The sequence below is a fragment of the Periplaneta americana genome, chromosome 3 (genome assembly GCF_040183065.1).
Source record: "Periplaneta americana isolate PAMFEO1 chromosome 3, P.americana_PAMFEO1_priV1, whole genome shotgun sequence".
NCBI lineage: Eukaryota > Metazoa > Arthropoda > Insecta > Blattodea > Blattidae > Periplaneta > Periplaneta americana.
Window position 1 is genome coordinate 84,199,384 of NC_091119.1, and position 24,541 is coordinate 84,223,924.

At 35.6% G+C, this 24,541-nt stretch overlaps 1 protein-coding gene across 1 annotated transcript in view; it reads right to left on the minus strand.

The window, feature by feature from the left end:
* Nucleotides 1–4,671: 4,671 nt before the first annotated feature.
* Nucleotides 4,672–24,541, minus strand: part of LOC138697125 (uncharacterized) — a 417,756-nt gene continuing 397,886 nt past the window's right edge. The window contains exon 2 of the mRNA XM_069822711.1: nt 4,672–5,349. Within this exon, the coding sequence (XP_069678812.1) occupies nt 4,737–5,349 (613 nt within the window). The 3' untranslated portion in view covers nt 4,672–4,736. The remainder of the gene's footprint in view (nt 5,350–24,541) is intronic.

Here is a 24,541-nt window from a genome sequence, read left to right on the forward strand (position 1 = left end):
TATCATACAATGACTCTGTTGCCATCTTGGTTGCATGCACGACCACGTATGTTTCCTAATTGGATTACAATACTTAATACAGTTATGCATCAACATACTTGTTTGAGTGAATATTTTATGCTATAATATTCTCGACTATTAAATTATAGTACACCTAAAGTTTAGTCAGTCTTGTGTCTTGGATTATTATTTACAATTGAAGTAGACTTGGAAAAACTGAGAGCCGCAAAACAATGTCAACCAACACGGCAACAACCTTAAGTGTAAACACTGGGTTCATTATTCAAGGCAAAGATGTGTTAGAGGCCTAACGTAAAGTAACTTTCTACATGCCCACATGTTTTTTCACAGTTCATTCAGAACATACGCCTAAAATTTAATGTCGTTATGAATTTATTAAGAACAGTTAAATCGCTACATCATTCAAATTTTTAACGAGAAGAACATGATTTTTGGCATAGACTATGCAAAACATCCTAGAGGTCCATCGAAATGTAGTATGAGCTTTGACAGATCCGTGACACTCAATAGGTTGGAAACTTTAGTTTAGGGAAAATCACTGCACATAAAAGGAAAACAGACAGCATGCCTATAGAATTGCTTCGATTTCAGAGGTGTTGGAAACATGCATTCTCGTGAAAATCTCGAAACAGAGAAAATAAAATAATTATCCTACTCCAGGTATAATTCGAACTCACTACGTATCATTGCTTAAACTCAGCATTAGAAGAGCGTTGAAACAGAATCTTAATCGTTTTATGAACGAGAAAAAATATAACGATAGTCATTTATATAAAAATTTATCAATTTTACAGTCATAAGTTTGTTAAAAAATATTTGCTGATATAAAATTACACACTTTCATATTCTGAATTTAGTATACTGCAACCATGTTTGGAGATAGTGCATTCCAATGGTGGATTTCTTTGATTAAGCTGGCTTCTTATTGTTTTTGGGCCGAATTATCTGTTTGAGGGAGCAATATACTGTAGTTTGAAATATTCCGTGTCAAAATCCGACATTTTTTACTTCGTCATAACTTCCGAAACGGTTTCAGGAGGTTCATTCAACCTATAAAATTGAGCATAGAAACTTTCCTGAGATTAAAAGGTCGTCGGAGCGTGAAGTTAGACAAATCACCTTCTTCTAACCATGGAAACTCTATTCAATAGGCGTCTTTTGTGGATCCTTTACTGTTTCATATTCTGTTAGGTAGTCATTATGAGAATTTTAAAGATCTAGAATATTTTACGGGAATGACATTATTAATGGGCCTATCTATTATTACGTTATAATTTATTTTCGCCTGAGTAGTTCTTCATTATAGGGACGAAACTTAATACTTAATTTCTACAATGAAAGTTCAGTCTTTTTTGTTAAACTACATAAATGTACGGAGTAACACCATTGGAGTTTTGGAAAAAGGAAGCAAAATAACAGAAATATCAAAGTTTGTATTGAAACTGTTACGATACGTGAACGAGAGAAGTAAATCACTCTTTATTACTTCTGGCTAAGTTACTGTTATCTACACAAGGAGTATCTGGTTCGTATATTACCACTTCTTCACTCGAGGATGACGGGTACCACAACAATTAAACACTAAATGATGATAGACCCGCCAAATTTTTTATAGATTGTGAAATCGCGTGATAGTGTTGCGCAACCTCCGAGAATAATGTTGAATTTAGACGCGGCAGTTTAAGCTCGTCACGGCATCGTAAGAACTACCGCGAAACAGGGTCCGGCTGCACTTGGAGACGATGCACCCGGGTCAGGGATGGCCGCCCGACCTAGGGATCGACGCGCATGTTGTAGCGGTCAGGGACAGCTGTAGTTCAAATCAATACCTATGGTATTACATAAGCATGATTTTGCAAATGCTAATTTTACACCTGAAATTGTTAGTACGATGAAATGCAAATCTTTGTTTCATGCAGTCTACCACAAGCACAAAAATATAACATGTAACTACAATCTTGCTTAAAAACCGCTATATATCAATGTTTAGAGATACTTATGTGAAGATGAAGTGAAACAAACGCATGGATGTAGTTCTACACACTTAGAAAGTATTAAGAAAAATGTATATATATATAAACATACGCTCGAAATATTTGCGTTTCGTCGTTATAATCCTTAAGATCAGTGACTATGTTTATCTAGCATAGGGCATATCTATCAGAATAATTTTGTGAAGGTAGGCCTATTCAAATTACACTGGGATACTTTTCCATCGACAAAAAACACTACACGAACAAACGCTTTTCACCTCAGTGCGCAACGAAATCGAATAACATTTCTTTCTCAAATAAACATGATTAATATAATTATACTAAATAGTAACTCAAATGTATGCATCCTGTATGTCGAGGATTTCCAGATCATTCCCATAGTTTTATCCCTAGTCTATTTTTTCGGATCTACGTTTATTATATCAACACATGAGGACGGAGTTAGAATCCACTTTGAAGATGCTCGCTTTGGTCGGGAAATAAAACAATAAATAACTTAGGTATGTATTCATACCTACACAACACTACACTCACCTATACTTAGGATTTATTAGGTGAGTATGAATTATAATAAACGATATCTGCTAACGGCAACTGTAAGGACAATACTTAAATACTTTGGTTTGTTTAAATGAGTGAAACTAAATTCCAAAAAATTGCCTCACATTTCTTATTTCACTTTCTGTAGATAATAGGTACACAAGCTTAATTTACAACAAATATGCTGAACTGAGTTTATTATCTAATTGAATACGTCCAATTTACGCATCAAATTTCACCAACTTGTTTTGTTAAACTGATTAAAACAGGGGAGGTATAATAACATTCGTATGTACATTGTTCACGAATTTCCATTGATTCGTTATTTTATTTCTCTATAATCAATTCATTCGGAGTAACCTCACACCTGCATCCCCATATTCTTGCAAAAACTATGTCACTTTGGTTTATAACAAATGCACCCAGAACAGCTGACACTATCATTGCGTAACCAGTCCGAATGAAGGCGTTTCATCCTCATTGCACACGCAATCTTTTCTACACTGCACTTTTAATTTGATTTTATCAGTTAATGAATCTCAAGAATCCTTTCTCACTTTTGATTAGTACATAACCTAATTAGAACTAGTTAAATCACAAAAATCAAGGACGAGACGTTGTAAGTGGTTTAAAGGCTTCGCAAGTGTCATTAAATTAACTGTTTTTAACTCCATTGCGTCTTTGTTCGTCAGTTTCAGAACGGCTTCGAATAGAAGCGCAAGATGAAGTCACTGCAAGAGAGTGTTATGCAGGCAGCCGTCTTCTGAGAAGCGCAAAGAAGTTCTTTTATTGAAATTATGTAATACATTTGGTTGGGAGAAATCATAGTATTTTGGAGATCAGTAATGAAAAAAAAAAAAAAAAAAAAAAAGAAGAAGAAGAAAAGAAGAAGAATTCGTAAAACTTTACCTAACCTATCAAGAAAAGCTAGAAGCAGATATTGAGTTTTCTACTGTTAATGATTGTGTTCCTATAGGTACTTGTGCGTTTCGTTTCCTTCTGCTGTTAACTGCGAGACATGCCATAATGATGACTTGTTAGAATGCTCGGTCTCACAGTTCAAGTTTCAACTTGTGCAATAAACCATTCAATAGTCTTGAAACTGGGGTAACATCGTACAGTAATGTGAGCCATAAATAAGCAGCTGCGTGATGTATTCCGTCGCGCGGGGCTCCGACAGGGCGCGGGCGGCGCCTGGCCGCCTCCCTCTATCAATTTACTCTTTACACAGTAAAATATCACTTCCGTTTCCATGAAAAATGTGAAATTTCGCGTTTGAAAAGTCAGTCAGTTTTTATTATTCGAACACGCTTTCTCCATCACATCGCTTCACGGGCGTATTGACAGCATACGTGTCAGAGATGGATGGCATCGAGATGAAAGCTTCGATGAAAGACAGCATTCACATCTTCACATCCCCCCTGCCCACTAACTGACCATAGACAGGGTGGTGGTTGCAATTGGTACTGTGTTTTGTCTCTACAAAAGGAAGGAGAGTATTTTTTATGCATACAAAATTAATAAAATGAATAAACGTTCAAAGTAATGTTAAAACAATTTAACAAAATAAATAAACGAAACCTTAACAGATAATCGAAGTAAATAAAACCGAAATCATCAAATTCATAATGAAATCAATAAATGAATAATGTAATCAATAAATGAATCTTGTCAAAAGTAAATAACAAAACGAATAAATAGTAAAATAATTAATTAAAATAAACGATTAATTAAATAATTCAATATCCAAAAGCGTGAATATGTGTATAAATAGCACGGAAATAAATTTTATTTAGAAAATTTACGGTCTTAATGGAATTCCGACGTCGCTTTTCAAAAGACAAACTTTATAAAAGTTATTAGATCTACAAAAAATATAATTATAGGAAATAAACAGCGAAGTATACTGACTAAACATAATCCTCCACTCAGATGCTTACAATGGAATTACGAAGTCCGCTTTCCATAATTTCAATACTTATGAAGGGACAGAAAATAAAATTTCTACTAAAGTATTAAATTAAATACTCCGATTAAAAAAATAACGACAGTAATCACGTACAACGGCAATCATTCTGTAACTTCAATCAATCTAATTCATTAATGAATATTCGGTATTAGTTGTTTTGATTCTCAGAACAGGGGAATTTTTCGTGTGGAATCTAAAGGTGAGGAGGAACTTTATTTATGGCCTCCCAAGATTTCCCGGCGCCCCAGAGAAGTGCTACAGCAGTGGTCCTCACGGCATTGACATGGTTGGAGCTGCACTGACCTGAAGCTGGAGCAGGGGTGGATGACCCAGTGGCCCGCCGCCTTCTGCCGGATGCGCTCTTTCATGAGCGCCTTCTTGCTGCCGAAGAGCTTCATGGCCAGCTTGTTGTCGGTGGGCTGGAAGAGCGCCTGCAGCTGGTTCTTGATGAAGCTCTGCTTCTCGCCGGCGCCCAGCGGGTTGGGCCCCGGCTCCTCCTTGGGGGTGCCGTAGAGGCTGACATCGTCGCCCCCGAAGTGCACCTTGCCGCTCTCCTTGTAGTTCATGTTGGTCAGCGAGTTGGAGAGGTAGTCGGCGATGAGCAGCGTCTCGTCGTCGATGGCGGTCACCAGCGAGTCGGTGCACGTGTTGGTGTTCTCGATGCTGATCTTGATGGAGTCATCCTTGGCGAGGCGAGGCTGTGGCGGCGGCGAGCGGATCTCCTCCTCCGACTGAGCGGCCCCGACTCCGAGCCGGCCGTTCGCCAGCTTGAGGCTGGGCACGCGCCGCGCCCGCCGGCCCTCCCCCGCCTCGCGCTCCGAGTCCCTGCAACAGCCAATGAGCGCGCGGGTCAGCCAGGTGTCGCGTGGCTCTCATTGTCAGCTGATTAGATCAGCCATATTTGCTCTATTGTTGCACAAAATATTATATTGAGAATCCGGCAACTAATTGCTCGACAAGAAACGACAGACTGAGAAATCTGATGGTACATGAAATCAACTGAAAATTGTGAAGTTATATGTGAGGAATACGTCTTTAATGCACGAAACCATTTATGTTTAGAGTACTTGCCGAGAATTGGTATGTGCAAAGATTCAATGAGAATGTTAAGTCGCCAAGCACTGGTTTCAGCTCATAAATAACATACGTTAAAGTTGTCTAACCTAACTTCACCAAATTATTTTCAACTTATAGTGTCAACTTAATATGTTTCATCATTATTTACTAATTACCTATTGTTAAACAAGTAGGCCTATGCAGTGGTGATATTCAAGAAGTTTAATAACCAATTCTCGCATGTGTACCTATGTTAAACATATACGGTATATGTCCATGGTAATTGTAAATACTGTATTATCTATAAATAATTCAATAACCGGTTCGTTCGAATTGGCCGAATATCACTTCTGGGCCTACGCATAAATGATTATATGCGATAAAGACTCAAGATCAATCGATGTACAGTAAAAGAAGAATTTTTATTTAGTTTTACACCATGTGTTTAGACTTAACCTACATTTTCGAAACTTACAGCTTCTATTAGCAGGATAAAACAGTAACATATTTACATTTAGGCCTACATTACCGAACTCAACAGAGTCGATGAGTCATCAGGCCTGGTACTATATTACTCTGTTATAGAACATGGAAGTGTAGTTCCGAAACGTTTGAGATATTAAGCCCAAAACCGCGTAAAACCTAAAATATCTTCTTAACAGAATCTGAAACTTTATATGAAATCTCACATGGCGTAAAAGAGAGCAAGTCCTTATGAGAAAAGAGACAATTACAGAAAATATGACTAGACTGCATACAAAGAATTGATGTAAAGTGACACACAAAGAAAGTTATTGATCATAGAACAACAAGAAAAAGAGGCATTTTGCGACCGAATAAAAGGATTCGAACAATAAATTGAAGCCTGAAAGGACTTCACAATCAAATGCTTAAAGAAGGTGAGGAAAAAGGATATCGTAATGCTGCTGCTGCCGTTGCTGCTGCTGCTGCTGTTGCTGATGATGATGATGATGATGGTAGTGGTGATGATGATTGTGATGATGGTGATGGTGATATAATTTAGTGCAACACTAGTCGCGGATAATCAACTATAACCATCCTCATAATCGTAGGAATAACATATTTTAAGCCAAATATCTATTCCAAACTGATTACTCCAATTTTTCACAGCACAGGAAAGTCATTTCGGTATGTATTTTTTGTTTTCTTGCAATTCAGCCTTCGGACATTCTCACTACATATATAATATATAATATCTACATATAAGCTATAATAGAACTGAAAGCTGAAGTGAATAAAACTTCTGAATATATTCCTAACATTCTTTTTTATACACTTACTACAACACCGTTAGCAATTAGTAGGCCTATACATAAAGGAGAAGAAAAGGGTAATAAGTAAGATTCATTCAGTCCAAACGAGATTTCTAAGATCAACAGCTAAAGGCTGCAATGGGTACGACATTTCTATCCACATAGGGTAGATAGAATTCTTCATTCTCTACAACAAACATTATTAGATTAGAGCTAATGTGACACAATTACTGAACAATATAACTTAAGATTACAAAATAAAATTGGCTGTAAAATTTCAACAGGATAACTCCAGACAGAATTCCATTCAGAGTATTGCAATATTATGACCAAAGGGAAAAGAAACGTCTCAGTATAGTACGTCGCAAGCGATGTGTGGAATCATAAAAATCAGAAATCTACTAGCATAAACCGCAAGGTAGGAAGGCGACTTGCAATGCATACGAAATTCTTCTCGTTTCTTGTGTCCCTTCCTAGTTGACGAACGGGCATTTGCAAATTCAGAGGATGATCTTCAATATATAGCTTTCGCCTTTCACATTACGTTGTAAGTATAGGCCTACAACCTGAAAATATCGGTATAAAAGACAAGTACAGTACATGGATTAAAGGAGAAATTTGAGAGAGACACAGTAATTAAAATCAAATATGTAACAAGTGAGCATCTTAATTTACTTTCGATGCTAATTTATATAAAAGTCAGATTAACTGAACTGCAAAACAAGTAATAAATAAAAGAAGAAGAAGAAGAAGAAGAAGAAGAAGAAGAAGAAGAAGAAAAAGAAGGATTTCATCAACCACTTTTTCGTATAATCGAAATAAATATTTAACTAACCGCCTATGGTATCTATAGTTTTCTGTGGTTTCATAATGCACAATGGAAGAAATTAATCGCTTTTTTCTGTTATAAATGTTCACTTTTTTCAGCCGTCCTTTGGCTTTGATGGCAAGATCTATAGTTCACAAGATAGAAGTGCGAAGTTCAGTTAATTTTGGACTGGAGTTCTAAGACTATGAAATGTGACACTGTCGGGAGACGATCTAAGAACGGTCAGGTTCTGTTACTGAGGAAGCTGTGCGACTTGTGCTAATGCTTATATTTATTTATTTATTTTTAGGTTATGTAATTTTTTTTAAATTTTCCTTTTCTAAATTTGCTAATCCTTATATTGCAACAGTGTACCAAGTGACCTATAGACTAAAATGCATGTAGAAATTTCGTAACTACTCAGATATGATACAATGCAATGACACGAGGTCGTTCCCAGTTTTTTTTTTTTTTCATTTTACTATCAATTTATCTGTCTTCATTGTTATTAGGAATGACAAGATCAACTTACGAAGTTGGAACAGGCCAAAGGTATAAGCCATTACTTTTGTTATTATTATTATGCCTCTATGCCGACGACCTACAACTTTACATACATTCCAGACCCAATACGATCAATGAATCGATTGACAAGTTAAATTGTGACCTAGCCACTGTCTCCACTTGGGCGGCCAATTTCGGACTCGCACTTAACCCAAGTAAGACTCAAGCTATAATTATTGGACATAAGCATCTAGTTAACTCCCTTAATAACAGCAATCTTTCAGTTGTTACCCTTAACAACACGCTAATCCCTTATTCATCTGTCGTAAAAAATCTTGGCTTCTTTTTTGATAATAATCTAAGTTGGAATTTTCAAGTTAAAGAAACGATAAAAAAAATCTGTTCCTCCATTCACTGTTTGAGTCGCTTGAGAAACTTCTTGCCCCAGCAATTAAAACTTACCTTAGTACAAACCCTAGTAATGCCGCACTTCGATTATTGTGACGTTTTGTTAAGTGATCTAAGTTCTGAACTGTCGGTCAAGTTACAGCGAGCTCAGAATATGTGCGTCAGATACGTGTGCAACATCCGACGATATGACCACATATCACCGTCCTTCGCAAGTCTTTCGTGGCTCCGACTTAAAGAACGCAGAACTTTACATTCTTTGTCTTTACTCTTTCGAATTCTGCACACCTTAACACCAAATTACCTTTCGTCTCGTTTCTCTTATCTATACTCTAGTCCACACCTGTGGAGTAACGGTCAGCGCGTCTGGCTGCGAAACCAGGTGGCCCGGGTCGGGGCAAGTTACCTGGTTGAGGTTTTTTCCGGGGTTTTCCCTCAACCCAATATGAGCAAATGCTGGGTAACTTTCGGTGTTGGACCCCGGACTCATTTCACCGGCATTATCACCTTCATCTCATTCAGACGCTAAATAACCTTAGATGTTGATAAAGCGTCGTAAAAGAACCTACTAAAATAAAAATAAAAAAATCTATACTCTAACCACGACGTAAATACCAGATCACTTATCTGTGGCACGCTAAGTATACCTCTTCATAGAACATCTTGTTATTCATCATCTTTTACAGTATCCACTTCGCGTCAATGGAATTCCTTGTCACAAAGTATTAGGGGCTGCAAGACAATAAACACCTTTAAGAACAGCTTAAAAGATAACCTTATTAGCATTTCACTCCAATCATATTGATTTAAACTATCACTGCCTACATTGTTACTTCTTTCTTTTAGACATCATCCTGATTGTGCTGTACTTTCAAAATTGTCTCATAATAATCTCTTTCTATTATCTAATATTATTTGAAATATATTAACAACATTCTATGTATTTTAGCTTAATTCTGCTACACAGTTTATTCAGTGTTTAATTAATAGTTCATAGTATTTTCTTGTTTAATTCGTAAATAACTCTTGTATACATGTAACTCTAATCTAAATCAAATTGTTGAATTCTTTGTAAGTTCATGCATATGTATATACTCTTTTTGCTGGTTGAGTGGAAGAGAATGCCTTACGGCCTTAACTCTGCCAGCTAAAATAAATCATTATTATTATTATTATTATTATTATTATTATTATTATTATTATTATTATTATTATTATTATTATTATTACTACTATTATTGTTGTTGTTGTTCTTGTTGTTGTTGTTGTTGTTGACGATGATATGTTATGTTAATGTCACTGAAAATAAAGTAACAGACACAAGAGAATAATGGAAAGATTGCACTTAGTACACAGGTGTCCATATAGGTAATCGGAATATATCGAATTACCGAACGGAAATGTTATTCTCTACCAAAAATAATGGAATATGTAATTTGATTAATGAAATCAAAATCGTTAATAGCTTCAACAATAATTGTAGTAAAGTATGTGATATTATCATATAGGAACTGTCCATTCTATAAAATTATAAAAGCAATATAAGTGGTTGGTTTGTTCACTGCCTAATTGTTCAAATACCTATTATGATCTAGAGATCACCGAGTATCACCAATCAACAAATTAAAGGAGAAGCAATGGCGACGAAATTTCTAGGAAGCATAATAAGATTTACTTTGAAAATCCATTAACGTAATGAAGATTTAAAGAGTAACTAACCATAAAAAGCATGATAAAACTCATAAAGTAAAAACATAACAGTACAGAGGTCGCATAGAATATCATAAAATAAGATACTACATCTCTTAAGGGAACATAATTAATGGCAAATGTATATTCACATCCAAGAAAATGGTGAGAGAAACGCTTCACTTAAACAGCACTTAGAAAAGGGAGAGATAGGAAGACATTATTACAAAAACAACATGTCACTTGTTTCCGTACAACTCGTGTTTATCATTGTGGCTATTGGACCTGACATGGATCATTTTTGGAGTCTATAAACATGTGAAATAGTAGAAAATGTGCCCTTAACTCAATTTCATTAAAAATGACTAGGGCTGTTTTTGTAATAATGTCTTCATTTGGAATATTAGTCGTTATACCTGCGGCGACAGCGATAAAGATTATGATTATGTTTATTATTATTATTATTATTATTATTATTATTATTATTATTATTGTTGTTTAGTCAACTATACGAAGACAGATTGGAACCTCATAAGTGACACGAATAAGGCATCACTCATGAGGAAACTACGTTAGGTAATAATGGGGTAGAGTAGCCAGTTACTTATTAATATAATACGCTTTATACAGTAACTAAAAGCCGCTATTTTGAGCAGAGCTGTATTTTGCATCTACGCACTTTTTCTTAATGCAATAATTATACCCTCCATAGACTATTTAAATTTTTTGTAACTTATCTGTAAAAAATAATTATGTAACCGTATAAATCATTTAGACCCTATGTGTGATAAATTTATGTTTAAGAAAAATCATATGTGATTAGATTCCGATATTTAATAGAAACAAATAACAGCGATATAGATTTCGCTACCACTTTAAATATAATCTTCATTGTGTGTTTAAATGTTGTGATTTTAAAAGTAATCGATAATGTAAGATCAACCAATACTATCTCACAGACTACTGCGTAGTGCAAAATTACGAATTCATATTTTTTTAGTTGGATATTTAACGACGCTGTATCAACTACTATGTTATTTAGCGTCGACGAATTCATATTTGTTGACTATTTCGTTTATATGACGTCATTCCATTTTCGAACAATGAAGTGTAATGGAATTTAGAATTTCAACCAATCACAGACATACATCGCGATAATTTTTGCAGCTCAGTTTATCACTATCAATTTATCGCATTGTCGTTCTTTTGTTTAGTGACTGTCGCCAACTGTTTTTCCGTAAATCGATGAACATGAATTCATTGCACTAAATGGAGTACGAAATCCTATTTTCACATCTACATCATCATCTTCTAATTCCATGCCCATTGTATCTAAAGAAAATGTCACTCCTTCATAACAATTCTTCATTTTATTAGTGTATTAACCAAGTTATTATTTTGTAATTTATATTATGAAATGTTTGAATAAAATTATGATTTCAGGAGGTAATGAAAATGTATTTCTGTTGTAATAACAAGTGAAAAGCGCAGTACATGTAATTAAAATTGTTACACCTGTATTTCGCTTTTCTCAGTTGGCATTATTGAATAACATCCAATTTCTTTATTGCAGTAATCGATATCCATCTATTTCTAATATCCATAATAGGTTAAATATTCATAAATATACAATTTTTAACAATTTGTGAGGGAATTTTAGGAATATATTATTTACATTTTTATTTTATTCACGAAATAGTCCTAACAAATATCACTCGAGGTCTGAGATTACTATAGATAAATTAATATTCTATGTTTACCTCAGTCAAAAACAAATAAATTATACCTGTACCTAAAAAATCTTATCGATGTACAGACATCTTACTGTAGCAAGCATAGATTAAATACATCGGTAGGTAGCAGATGTGCACGAACTATCTTTCCTAGGTGTGTTCCTAAAGCTACGGCACTGTTTATGGTTAAAATTATGTTATTAGGGAATATTCAGTATTAATCTGAAATGCATATCACGATGCTTACAATGGAGGAAGTATGTTGCTTAATCAAAATCCCTCTTTCTTGCAAATAATCTTTACTTTTTCTATCTTTCTTAGTTTGTTTTACTTCCTCCTTGTATTACCGGCTTTCAATCCACTGTGGTGCAGGGGAGGATATTATATTGCAAATTATTCATTTAGCCACAGTGTTCTGCCAAAGGATAGGTATTTCACTGCAAACCCAGTATTTTCAAATCTTTCCTATTTTCCGCCTTCCTTTTAGTCTCCGCATATAATTATTCATATATTTTAATGTTCTCTATGAACTGATATCTTCTTCTGCTCCAAAATTTTCTTCCGTTCACCATTTCTTCCAGTGTATCCTTCAGTTAGCAGTTCGATAATGTGCTTTAATTCTCTTCCTGGGAAATTTTTAAACGTCATAGCACACAGTATATAAACACAGACGACTAGAACCTAGATTATAGTAACTTATGTTTCAGGCTGTGCTCACTGAATGATTGCGTTGTTATCCACATTAGTTAGTTCATTATTCTTGCATCGAACACGAAAGCGATGTTTGATGAAGTATTTAGGCAAAATCCAATAGTGTGCGAAAGGTATGCTCATTTATGACAGCTGTCTTCGTAAGTGAGAACGACTAAATCCTGCCGATCGAAATTCGCGACTCTAAAGTCACAAGATAAACATAGACATGGAATCTTCTTTAACTAGTAATTCTTTCAGTATTAGACCTATAATTTGAAACAGTTATAAATCTTGTTTTCTCTAATCTTGTAAGTAGTACTGACAGAAAAAATTGTGGGTACACTGCTGCAGGAAACGAAAAACCCAATAAAAAATTAAAAGCAAATTGCAAAATATGTGCTGGGCTTAAGTGAAGAGAGTAATGTGTTTTTGTACATGAATATAACACATCGGATAAGAGACTGAATTTGTTCGTATGGATCTTTCCAGGAAGAATAAATGTGGTAATAAATCTGTATAACTGATAACGAACAAGCATGTGACAGAAATATAAACACGAAAATACACATATACCACTCGTCAGATCCTTTGTTGCAGAAATAATGTGCACTGTGACGTTAAACCAATGAAATGAAGTTCTTGAATCGCGTGACTTTTCGCAATCTACTTTAATTTTGCTAAAATAAATAAAAAGTTCAACTTTACGAAGATATAGATACGTATCGGTTATTATTTTTATAATGAATCTGTTATTGTGGTCAGAATTAAAACAAGAAGACTGCGATGGATTGGACATGTGGTAAGAGAAGAAAGAAGGGTGTTTACAGAAACTCCTTTAGGGAAAAGACCACTGAGATGATCTAGGCTTAGACATTTTTAGAGTATGAAAGAGGACCTACAAATTTTAGAAATTTATAACTGGGAAATTGTTTGTCATGACTGGGTGCAGTGGTACTATATTGCAAGCTCAGCAGTCAAGAGATTTCATAGCTTATAAGACTTTAATAATAATAATAATAATAATAATAATAATAATAATAATAATAATAATAATAATAATAATAATAATAATAATAACATATCGGTTATTTAACGACACTGTATGAACTGCGCGGAACGTCAGTAGACAGCGAGATAAGTTATGGGATTCGCCACGAAATTAGGCCTATTCGAAATTCGCTGGTGAAAACCTAAGAAGTGACAGCGGGATTCATAGAATCCCTATGATTGCGTGAAATGTTTATGCTGTTGTTGTGAACATGGTTGGGATTGTAACGGTATTTGGTATTTGAAAACAAAATTTAATGTTTTCTTTTCTGTTTTTATAATCCCCACATTTAAATTTAACAAGACGGACAGAGCCTTCTTGTTATTTACTTCATAATAATTGCTTCCTAATTCTATGAAGCCTAGTCTCGGCACAACAGTGCAATTGATAATCGAAACAAATAAAGCCACTTGTTTGGAATGCTATTGTAATGAATGACAATAACAAAATAGTCAAATTCTGAAGTACTTGACTGTAATAACAAGGTATTTCCAAATGTACTTGGAAATACGTTAATACTACAGTCAAGTACTTCATAATTTGACTATTTTAAATGAATTATTTCTGTCTCTTCACTCCTAGAATTTATTAATTTTATCATTTATTTGTGTACAAATAATAATGAATTCATTATGATGACAATAATTTGTTTCTACTTTATGTTTTATTACTTTCTTTAAACACTATAATTTCAGTCATCCGAGGTCTACTATATGCCTAACGTATAATCGTCCAAGCGGAATTCGAAAACACCCCGAAAGCAGCTTCAGATCATTAGTCCCGCGCGCTATTCCGAGACTAACCAGTGGCTCCCACATTATTATAATTGAATAAGTGTCATTTTATGTTAAATAAAGATTGTAAGAGAAAATAATACTCCCAACCAATGAAAATTGTAACCAATGCTAAGACATGGATCGTATCTGGTACGGTACGTATTTTTTTTTTTTTAATTTGTCGCTATAGATGTCTCCCAAGTAAATTTTACAGGGCATCTGAAAAATAAAGTTCAGGTCATAAATGTCTATTTCCTAATTGTGCATTTGAACGTTAGATAGCAAAAGAATCTTATAGTTCACAGTCACTGTTGCTAAAAGGAACCTCATGTCGTTAGGGACATTTTACATTGAAATGACAAGACGTCCCATTTTGTGGAATCAGAGTCATTTTTGTTTTAAAATAACTATATTTTTATTCTCCAACTTATAAGAAAAAAAAATAGTATATTTCGAATTATTGCGAGAAGAGGTCCCTTTCTCCTTTCCGCATCACATAGGCTACATTAAGAGAGAAAAAAAATCGAAAAAAAAAATTACAGCCGACATTGGATATTTTACATTATTTTTATTTTTACTTATTAAGTAGCTGCCTGCCGTGAAAATGATTACATTTTTAGCTCCATTCCGAAACGAATCCATTCGTAGATATTCAATGTGAACAAAATATTTGCAGTAGTTTAAGAATTATCGCAGTAAAGAAATTTACAGACAAAGAAACAGCCTTCTGTAGCCAATAGAAAGCGTTAATTAATATGAGCTTAGATGAATGTATCAAATATAATCTTTTATAACACCATAATGTGTTCTCATACTTCGTATGATATGAAAGTAAAAAAGAAAAACTGGTAGAATATAAAGCAGCAATTTACAATCGTATATTCTAGAAACTTACTCGTAGAACGAGAGTAGAAGTTTGAAATGTAGAACAAGTTTTACTAGCAACTTGTGCTCGTTAGGATGTGTAAAGAAACACCTCCTGTGTCAAAGGAGGAACTGTTTGTTAACGGTATTCCTTCTGATTCCAAAGAGCTGAAAGCATGTTAAAACTTAAGATAAAATATTTCAATTTCAAAGGTGCAAGTGCTTTCACTTTTCATTCAATGTTTGAAATAAGCATTATATAACTTACGTAATTTCTATTCTAATTAGCATTGTACATATACACAGAGAGAGAAAAGAATGCAAGTGCATCAATACACAGAAAAACGTCTTCTGAGTCCTACTTTGAATTTTATAAAGACGTCGTGGACCGTACGATTATCCCTAAGAAGCAAATCACGCAATATTGAATGACTGAAGACATGTATAATTTATATTGAAATACTAAAAACACTGACAATAAATACAGATTCTCACAAAATTCAACAGAGTAACTCCTGGAAAAATTTAGAATGAAAAATTTCCATATGAAAGAGCGACACTTAAATGAAATTCATATCGGTTTAAAATTGTAGGGTTTGAAAAATATACTCAAACACATCTAACTTACACTGTATGTGCAGAGGATGCATCTCTCAAAAACTCAAAGGATTAAAAGATATGTGCGCATTGCTGAACCTCGAACCTAAGGGGCGAAGAAGAGGTCATGGCATAGGCTAATTGCGTTCCGTAGTATCCAGCTATTTAAGTGATGAGATGTATTGCAATATGCTACGTCAACCACAACTGAGCTCCATATTTGTATGTGGGAAGTGAGAGATTTTATGTTATAACAACAACTTTATTTTGTAGGAAAGTGGTTGGAGCACACATAAAACTTTATCAACTGTTTTTTCAGTATCTTTTACTCTGTCTTTTCGTCGGAATATTCCCTACAAATTTATCGATTGAATTTTGTGAAAACTTCTATAAGCATTTAGTGTAGGTACTAAATTTCATAAAACATGAATTTTAAAAAACGACGCTAATAAAAGCAAGAGACACGACAAAATATTTCGTGTTTTCTGTTGAACGATGACCTCATTTCTTGCCGACTACGTGACGTAAATACATTTCAGATTGCAAATAGTTTGCAGGATAGATAAGCTCAGAAAGCAAGGATTCCGTGACAAGAAAAATTATAAAATTCGATCTCTATGTTTTGGTAATAATTCAACACCATGCACAGATGAAAAATAGTTCCGATACAGAGAAGACATTTACAGGCCCAAACGTAGCGAGATGAACTGAATGATTCTCAGGAAATGGGTGTTCACCTTCCGAAAAATCATATGAAATATCACCACAGCCATCACCATTATTGTTACAATCATCGCCACCATCTTTACCCCGCAACACTACCACCACCTTCACCACTCCCAACAGTAGAAGCCTACCATACCGTACCAATAGCACCCTAGCATCACACCGCTACTAGTATTCCTGAACACCACCACCACTATCCTCCACTAGCCCCATTAAAATCACCATTATCACTGCCTCCTTACCACCACTAAATTACTATCTTCATCCATAGGATAATTCGATTTCTTTGTACTTTTGAAATTGTGATTTCACCATTATTTCCACAGTGTCATCTCGTCAATTCTTAAGCACGTAGAGTTCACAAGAAACTTGAAATAATCACTTTTGCTAGAAATGTATCACCGTAATGAAATAAATTAAACCTTCATTAAGAGTTGGATCACATTTCTAATAACTTGCTATGTTTCCAGGTATGCGGATCGTTTGCGAACACATCTTCATAGAATATATCTAATGGACCTTCAGTGGATATCTTAATAAGCGTTCCTGGAAATTCTCCACAGTCGTTTCCTTTGAATTCTTCTAAAATTCATGTAACCTGAATCCCTGTAACCTTTGGTAATTTTATCACCCTGAGTGTTATAATCATAGGTAGGAAGTTCGTACCAAAACAGTAGATTTAAGTTGAGTACAGCGAGGAGTATAGATGTCACTCGCGCCTCCCCCTGCTCCCGCCCGCTACAGACGATACGCAGTTCGCATAAACAACTTATACTATCATTCTGTGGAGCTGTGTAAATACATTCGTGAATAGTTTGAAGAAAAATATTAAGTTATGGTTTATTAAACGATGCTCGAAAGTGCCGAGGTTATATCAGCGTCGCCGATGTGCCGGAATTTTGTCCCGCAGGAGTTCTTTTACATGCCAGTAAATCTACTGACATGAGCCTATAGCATTTAAGCACACTTAAATGCCATCGACCTGGGCCGGGATCGAACCCGTAATCTCGAGCACAAAAGGTCATCGCTATACCGACTGCGCTATCCAGGCCGACAGTTTGCAGAATATTGTTAATTTATATTAATATTGTAGGTTCTGAACAAAGTGAGCTATTCTGTTATTATTATACTATTTACGTAATGTTAATATTATGCATGATTCTATGAAAGCATACTCATCTGTTATTAAATAATTATGCAAACAGGTGTGTGTAAAACGTTTATTTTTTCCCGGATTATTCTTCGTTAAATGTTGACGTCTCGTGCTGTTATACATTCGGTTGTGTTACAGTCCACGTTTAACGTAGGAATTCCTAGCTGTCATTACAATGGAAGTGAAAAATGTTCTTGAAAACAATTACGAGTTTAATATTATGTGCCACAAAGGGGATACACTATTAGTCACAAAGTAGTTGTTCACCCGATGATAGTAAGAAATGCTGTAACATATTTCAGATTTGCTCTAATAACGTCTAGAACGAATATATTCAGAGTACAAATGTTGTTTTTATTTTTTCTGAACATAAAAGAAGTATTTCTTTTTATAAAATGAAAATATTCATTGTCATTTGTTATAATGAAACTAGAAACATAATTCTATACTTTGTATGTTGTTCTTATATGTATGGACAAATTATTTTAGATTGGGAGTTACGAAGTTTATAATTACAAATGATTATTTTTTAGATTATTCGTTTATTATTTTCTTGTTCTAAGGCTGTGGACGATTGAAGCGCATGTTTGGTTACCACCCTGCCTGTACATGTTTGACGTTCTGGTACACTGACATTAAGAGTTGGACAACTACTTTTCAATCGGTAGAGATATAGCCCAATCTCACTTAACTTAAAGGTTTTGGTACCAACTTCCTAACTCTGGTTATAATCATTGGCACCATCATCACATTGTAACACTATCGTCACCCTTATCACTCGCAACAGGAGAAGCAACACCACCCGCACCAACAGCACCCCAGCATCACATCGCTACTTTGATTCCAGAAAATAACCACCACTACCCACCAGTAGCACCAGTAAAATCATCACCATCGCCATCCCTTTACCACCATTAAATTATTATCATAATCATCGACAGAATAATTCGATTTTCTTGTATGTACTTCCCAAATCAGGATTTCATCATTATTACAGGCCGTCATATCGACTTTTCTGAATAGCACGCACAGTTTACAAGAAGCTTAAAATAATCACATTTTGATTGAAAATGTATCACGATAATGAAATAACATAAACCATTCATTAACAGTGGCACCACAATCACATTCCTATCTTGCCATGTTTCCAGGTATAAGGTTTGTTTTGCGAACACATCTTCATAGAACATAATCTAACCTAATGGATCTTCCGTGGACATGTCCATTAAGCGTTCCCGGAAATTCTCCATGGTCGATTCCTTTCAATTCTTCCAAAATTCATGTAACCTGAATCTCTAGAATTCCTGTAATCTTCTGTCTTTTTAGTGTGCCGCTCTTCAGTACTGATTTCAGCTGAAGTAACTCATCAGATATGAACTCTACGCTAATGGCTGCAGCTTCACGTACCGGTTGTGATGGGGCTTTTATGGTTGGGCCCTAATTGATGGATTAGTAACAAAAAAAATTGGACCTTAGCTGACACTAGTACACAATCTACAAACCTGGCTCAACCAAGTTAGATTTCCTTTCATACGTTACACTGTGATTATCCTTTCCTTTTAAAGATGTTCTACGGTGGTCACATGCATAAAGGTAAAGAATCACAGGCATTCATTATCATGATCACGATGTTGATCACTATTTAAATGAACATATCTTTAATGTCGATTCTCTTCTCCGTTAATTGTTTGAAGAAGAAATATTTGACAATTGTGAAGTATTCTCATCGTGTCGCTCTTAAAAGCTCAGACATCAGAGACAAAATAAATTATTTTAATTCTCAGAGATAAATGAATTTGTTCTTGATCAAGACAAAGAATATGCAGGGTGCAACAAAAAGGTATGTCAAAACTTTATGGAGATATTTCTCACATGTGGAGGATGAAAATGTGTTATATAAACATGGATCCGGAATCGCTTTATTTTCGCGTTACAGCTCATTTTCTACAACGAGTCCTTCCTCAGTTTACAAACAATAGCTTGTTTACAAACAGCTTGTAATCTGACTGTAGTAGTGTTTACGTATGCTTAGTGGTAGTAATTCTTAGATTCACGACCACTGTTATTTGCAATTATGCGTACAGAGGTCGTGCGACTCACTTCATTGCTTCAGTACGTCGGTTGCTAAACGAAAGGTTCTGTGACAGATGGTAGGGAGAAGTGGACCAATTCCTTGGCCTCCAAGCTCTCCGAATCTAAACCACTAGATTTTTCTTATGGGCGCACTTGAAAACTCTTGTTTATGAAACCCCGGTGCATGATGTAGAGAGCCTTCACGCCGGTATTGTGGAAGGCTGCGAAACAATACGACTTTCTCCAGCGACACATCAGCGTCTCCGGCATACAATGCAACTGCGGTTTGATGCATGTATCCGTGCTAATGGAGAACATTTTGAACATTTCTTGTAGCGTAGAGTTTCATGTGGTATGTTCCTGTTCACGTTTCCCATGATATGTACACAAAGTTGTAGAAAATGAGCTATGACACGGAAATAAAGCTTTTCCGGACCCATGTTTATATAACATATTTTCATTCTCTACATGTGAGAAATATTTCCCTAAAGTTTTGACATAACTTTCTATTATACTCTATATTGAATTTCAGATGAAGCTACTCGAGAATTTTGGCAGTGGGGCCTAAAAATAATCTCGCCAAAATATAGCATGTGAGTTTTAGAAATGCTGAGAGAGTGATTTAAATTTTATCGCGAAACGATTAATAATGCAAAAGTTTTCTAACATGTGAGATCTATTATCAACACAACAAATTTGGATTCTATATTATGGATATTCTTAGTAGAATCGGACAAGCAAAGACAGTCATTAAATCTTTAAATTGAATCCTCTGAATCCTAATTGTCTTTATGTATACAAATAAAACTTATGTGAAAACGGCAAAGAAATAAGCGGAATATTTCAGGGGGCTATGAGAAAATTATGTAATAACATCCTAAGAAACATATAGATCTCCATTTAGGTGGGAGGATGGATGGCTGGATGGAAAGATATACTCAGCCGTCATAGGGTAAATTCTAGAGCAGTGATCAACAGCACTCGCTGAAATGCATGGTGACATGCACCCTCGTGCAGGAGGAAGCATATCCGCCAGCAGCCACGAATGCACGCTGATGCTGTAAGAGACCTGCGGGTAAGAGACGCTAGCCCGAGAGTGCAGTGTTCTGATGACCGCTGTTCTAGAGCATTGTAATAGTATGGACATGTCGGTAGCATTCCCGAGATGTGAGCCGAAGGATCAGAGAATGGTCACCCTTCGTCAAACTTTGTCGAGAGAAACCTAGTGTTTTTTTTTTTAAGAAAATTAAGGCAGCTATGAATAAGAGAGGTATAGAAGAATAAGATTGGAGGGAAACCTAGTGTTTTTTTTAAGAACATCAAGGCAGCCATGAATAAGAGAGGTATAGAAGGATAAGATTGGACGGATCGCGACCACTGACATCTGACAATGTGAGATGAAATGGCTCTAAATACAAAATTTATGCTTATTTTTTCCGATTGAATCCAAGAGTGTTTGTCTCGTGCGTAGACGATTAAGGAAAGTAGTCACCTTGTCACAAGTATAATTTGGATGTTCTATTTATACCTGGAACTTAACATCTGGAACTAGTTCTTTGGAGTAGCCAAACATAAGGGGCCCAACAGAATAGGTGACCCTTTAGATCGTACATATAGATAGTATATCCGATGTTTAGTTCTGTAACGTTGGAGCATACGGTGGAATACCCAAATTCTACTTCTGAACACAATGACAGTAAAAGGCTAAAAGGTTCAAGTAGTTCATAATTGCGGTGAAAAGAGGTAAGGGAGCATAAAATAATATGGAAAAGGCATTTACGTTCCCTCAAATTTAGGTTCCTTTTGCCAAATTCAAGCATACACATCTTTCAGTTGAGTTATAAATCGTGTTTCTGATCAACATTTTTCTCTAGCGCATTAATGTATCTATCATATTATTATTGAATTCTTGTAGTAAGCACCGCAAGTGCCAAATATAAATATAATTAACCATAGGATTCCCGTTCCCATAATGATAAAAAAAAACAGGATATACAAAAAATTTCACTTAAAAATTTCGGACATTTTGTAAAATTATGTATCGTATTAAGACTTAAGAAAATAAGAAGTAAATCACCACAAATATATGTTTAATTTGAATAAAACAGTAGGTATCCCTACTGGTATAAATATACACATAATAATAAAAATTATATTTAAAAAAAAGTATAAATCACAAACATGCATATCCTACGAAAATGCACCTTTAGAAATACTGGCAACAGAAGCTGGAGAAAAAAGATCGCCGTAAGTATTGCCAACATCATAAGAGAACAGAAATTAATCAACAATGTTTCATTAACTGGCCACCAGGAATGCTAGCTACATGGTTATATTAAAAAAACATAACAAAATCTGTAATCCACAGTTACTTTTCAGAAAGGATACTTAAAATTCGGGACAATTGGAATTAATTCGAGACACCGGACATTTTGCCAAAAACAGGACTGCCCAGAGAAAAACAGGACGAATGGGAACCTTAATCAACCATCTACAAAGTCATCCCAGGTATATACCACGGGCCGAAAGGGTAGCGAAACAACAATAAAACAATCGGCAATTTCAGTTTTTGTATATTCCCCTTCGAAGTTAGTCGCGGTGGTGGTGGCTTCTGTCTGGCCTGCAAGTCCCCCGAGACTACGAACGTGGCAGAATATGTGCCACCGTAAAGAATGCGAGGTAGCACCAGTCTGATGTTTGGACATAATAGAGGAAGTAGTTCATAGAGCAGCGGCTAGAGGCCGCCACGGTGTCGGCAGAGTTCCATTCACTAAATGAACTTGTACGTACGTGTAAGTTTGGGAACTTGCAGCTCCACGGAAACTAGAGCGAATCGATGTGGCACAGGAAGTCCATAAATCTGCAGTCGGAGATCCGATTGTAACCCTCTCGAGCCGCGTTCAACTCCGGCATTCTACGTCAGCTTATGTATCCCCACAGTATTCCCCATCTTCCTCTTATAAAGATACCAGCTTTCATACATTACAGCACTGATTAATGGCGGTTCATCATCATCATCATCGTCGTCATTATCATAATCATTATTTTGTTTAATTCTTCTTCTAGCAGACAGGAGTTTTTGACTTGTACAGTCACCATCAAATATGTTCTTTATAGCTACAGCACTAATCTGTCTGCAATAATTTTTTTCCCCGGATAAAATACGAGTATAACAAGAAATAAAATTGCATAGGCTTGTTCTTTTAATTTTCCGTAGGTAAAATACACACTGCGTAATGCGAGAGTGCTATTTACAGAAAGTGGGAGCACACGTGGGGTTGACATCATTGCCATCAACCTCAAATTAAAAGAAGCCGAAATAATCGACCGAACCATCCGCCATGAAATCTCCGTATCCCAACCCTTGGAGGTTAATCAAGATAAACAACGGATCTACGAACCTACCATTCCGTTCTTCCTTAAGGAATAGTAAGCCTAATATGTCTGGTCTCTTTCTCATGGCACGAGAGACTATCCATACTTTTGTTAGGCGGTGTAGTAAATATAGAATAAATATGGGAATGTCTGTTATTATTCGGTTAACAAGCTTTTGTCATTAAGTCTGCTGTCAAAAAGTATGGAAGTTAGAATTTATAAAACAGTGATATTACCGGTTATTTTGTATGGTTGTAAAACTTGGACTCTCACTTTGAGAGAGGAACAGAGATTAAGGGTGTTTGAGAATAAGATTCTTAGGAAAATATTTGGGGTTAAGAGGGATGAAGTTACAAGAGAATGGCGAAAGTTACACAACGTAGAACTGCACGCATTGTATCCTTCACTTGACATAATTAGGAATATTAAATCCAGACGTTTGAGGTGGGCAGGGCATGTAGCACGTATGGGTGAATCCAGAAATGTATTTAGAGTGTTAGTTGGGAGGTTGGAGAGAAAAAGGCCTTTGAGGAGGCCGAGACATAGATGGAAGTAAATATAAAAATGGATTTGAGGTACGTGGAATATGATGATAGAGACTGGATTAATTTTGTACAGGATAGGGACCGATGGCGGGCTTATGTGAGGGCGGCAATGAACCTTCGGGTTCCTTAAACGCCGTAAGTAAGTAAATAAGGTATAGTAAATATTGCCTGTTGAACTCAACGATGCTGTTTTGTCGGTAATGAAGTACTCAATACTGTGCTTAAAATAAGGAAATATTTCTATGTTGTACACAACATATAAATTATTCAAAATAACATTATATACACGGACGCCCACGCGCACGCACGCACATACACACGCACGTATCTTTCAAGTCAACAAAATGTTTTACTTATTGTTTAAGTGGACCCATATACGGGGTCAGATAAATTCAAATTCAATTCTGTTCGCATCATATGCTGGCTTTCATTTTTCTGTTTCAAACAGTTTAGTTACTTTTTGCTTCATCTACTATCCTACTGAGGCTTATAGCCATCCTATTACGAATGGAAATATGAGGAAACATAACAATCGTAGATGTTCATTACTGTAATGTGTATCGTTCTCTCGGCACGATCACACACAAAAACTGATGGTCAGGAACTCACCAACTTATTTTTTTTTTTGTTAAACAAACTTCTGTTTTGATTTCGATGAGCACATAACACATTGCTTCAAAAGAAGAGCACCCATG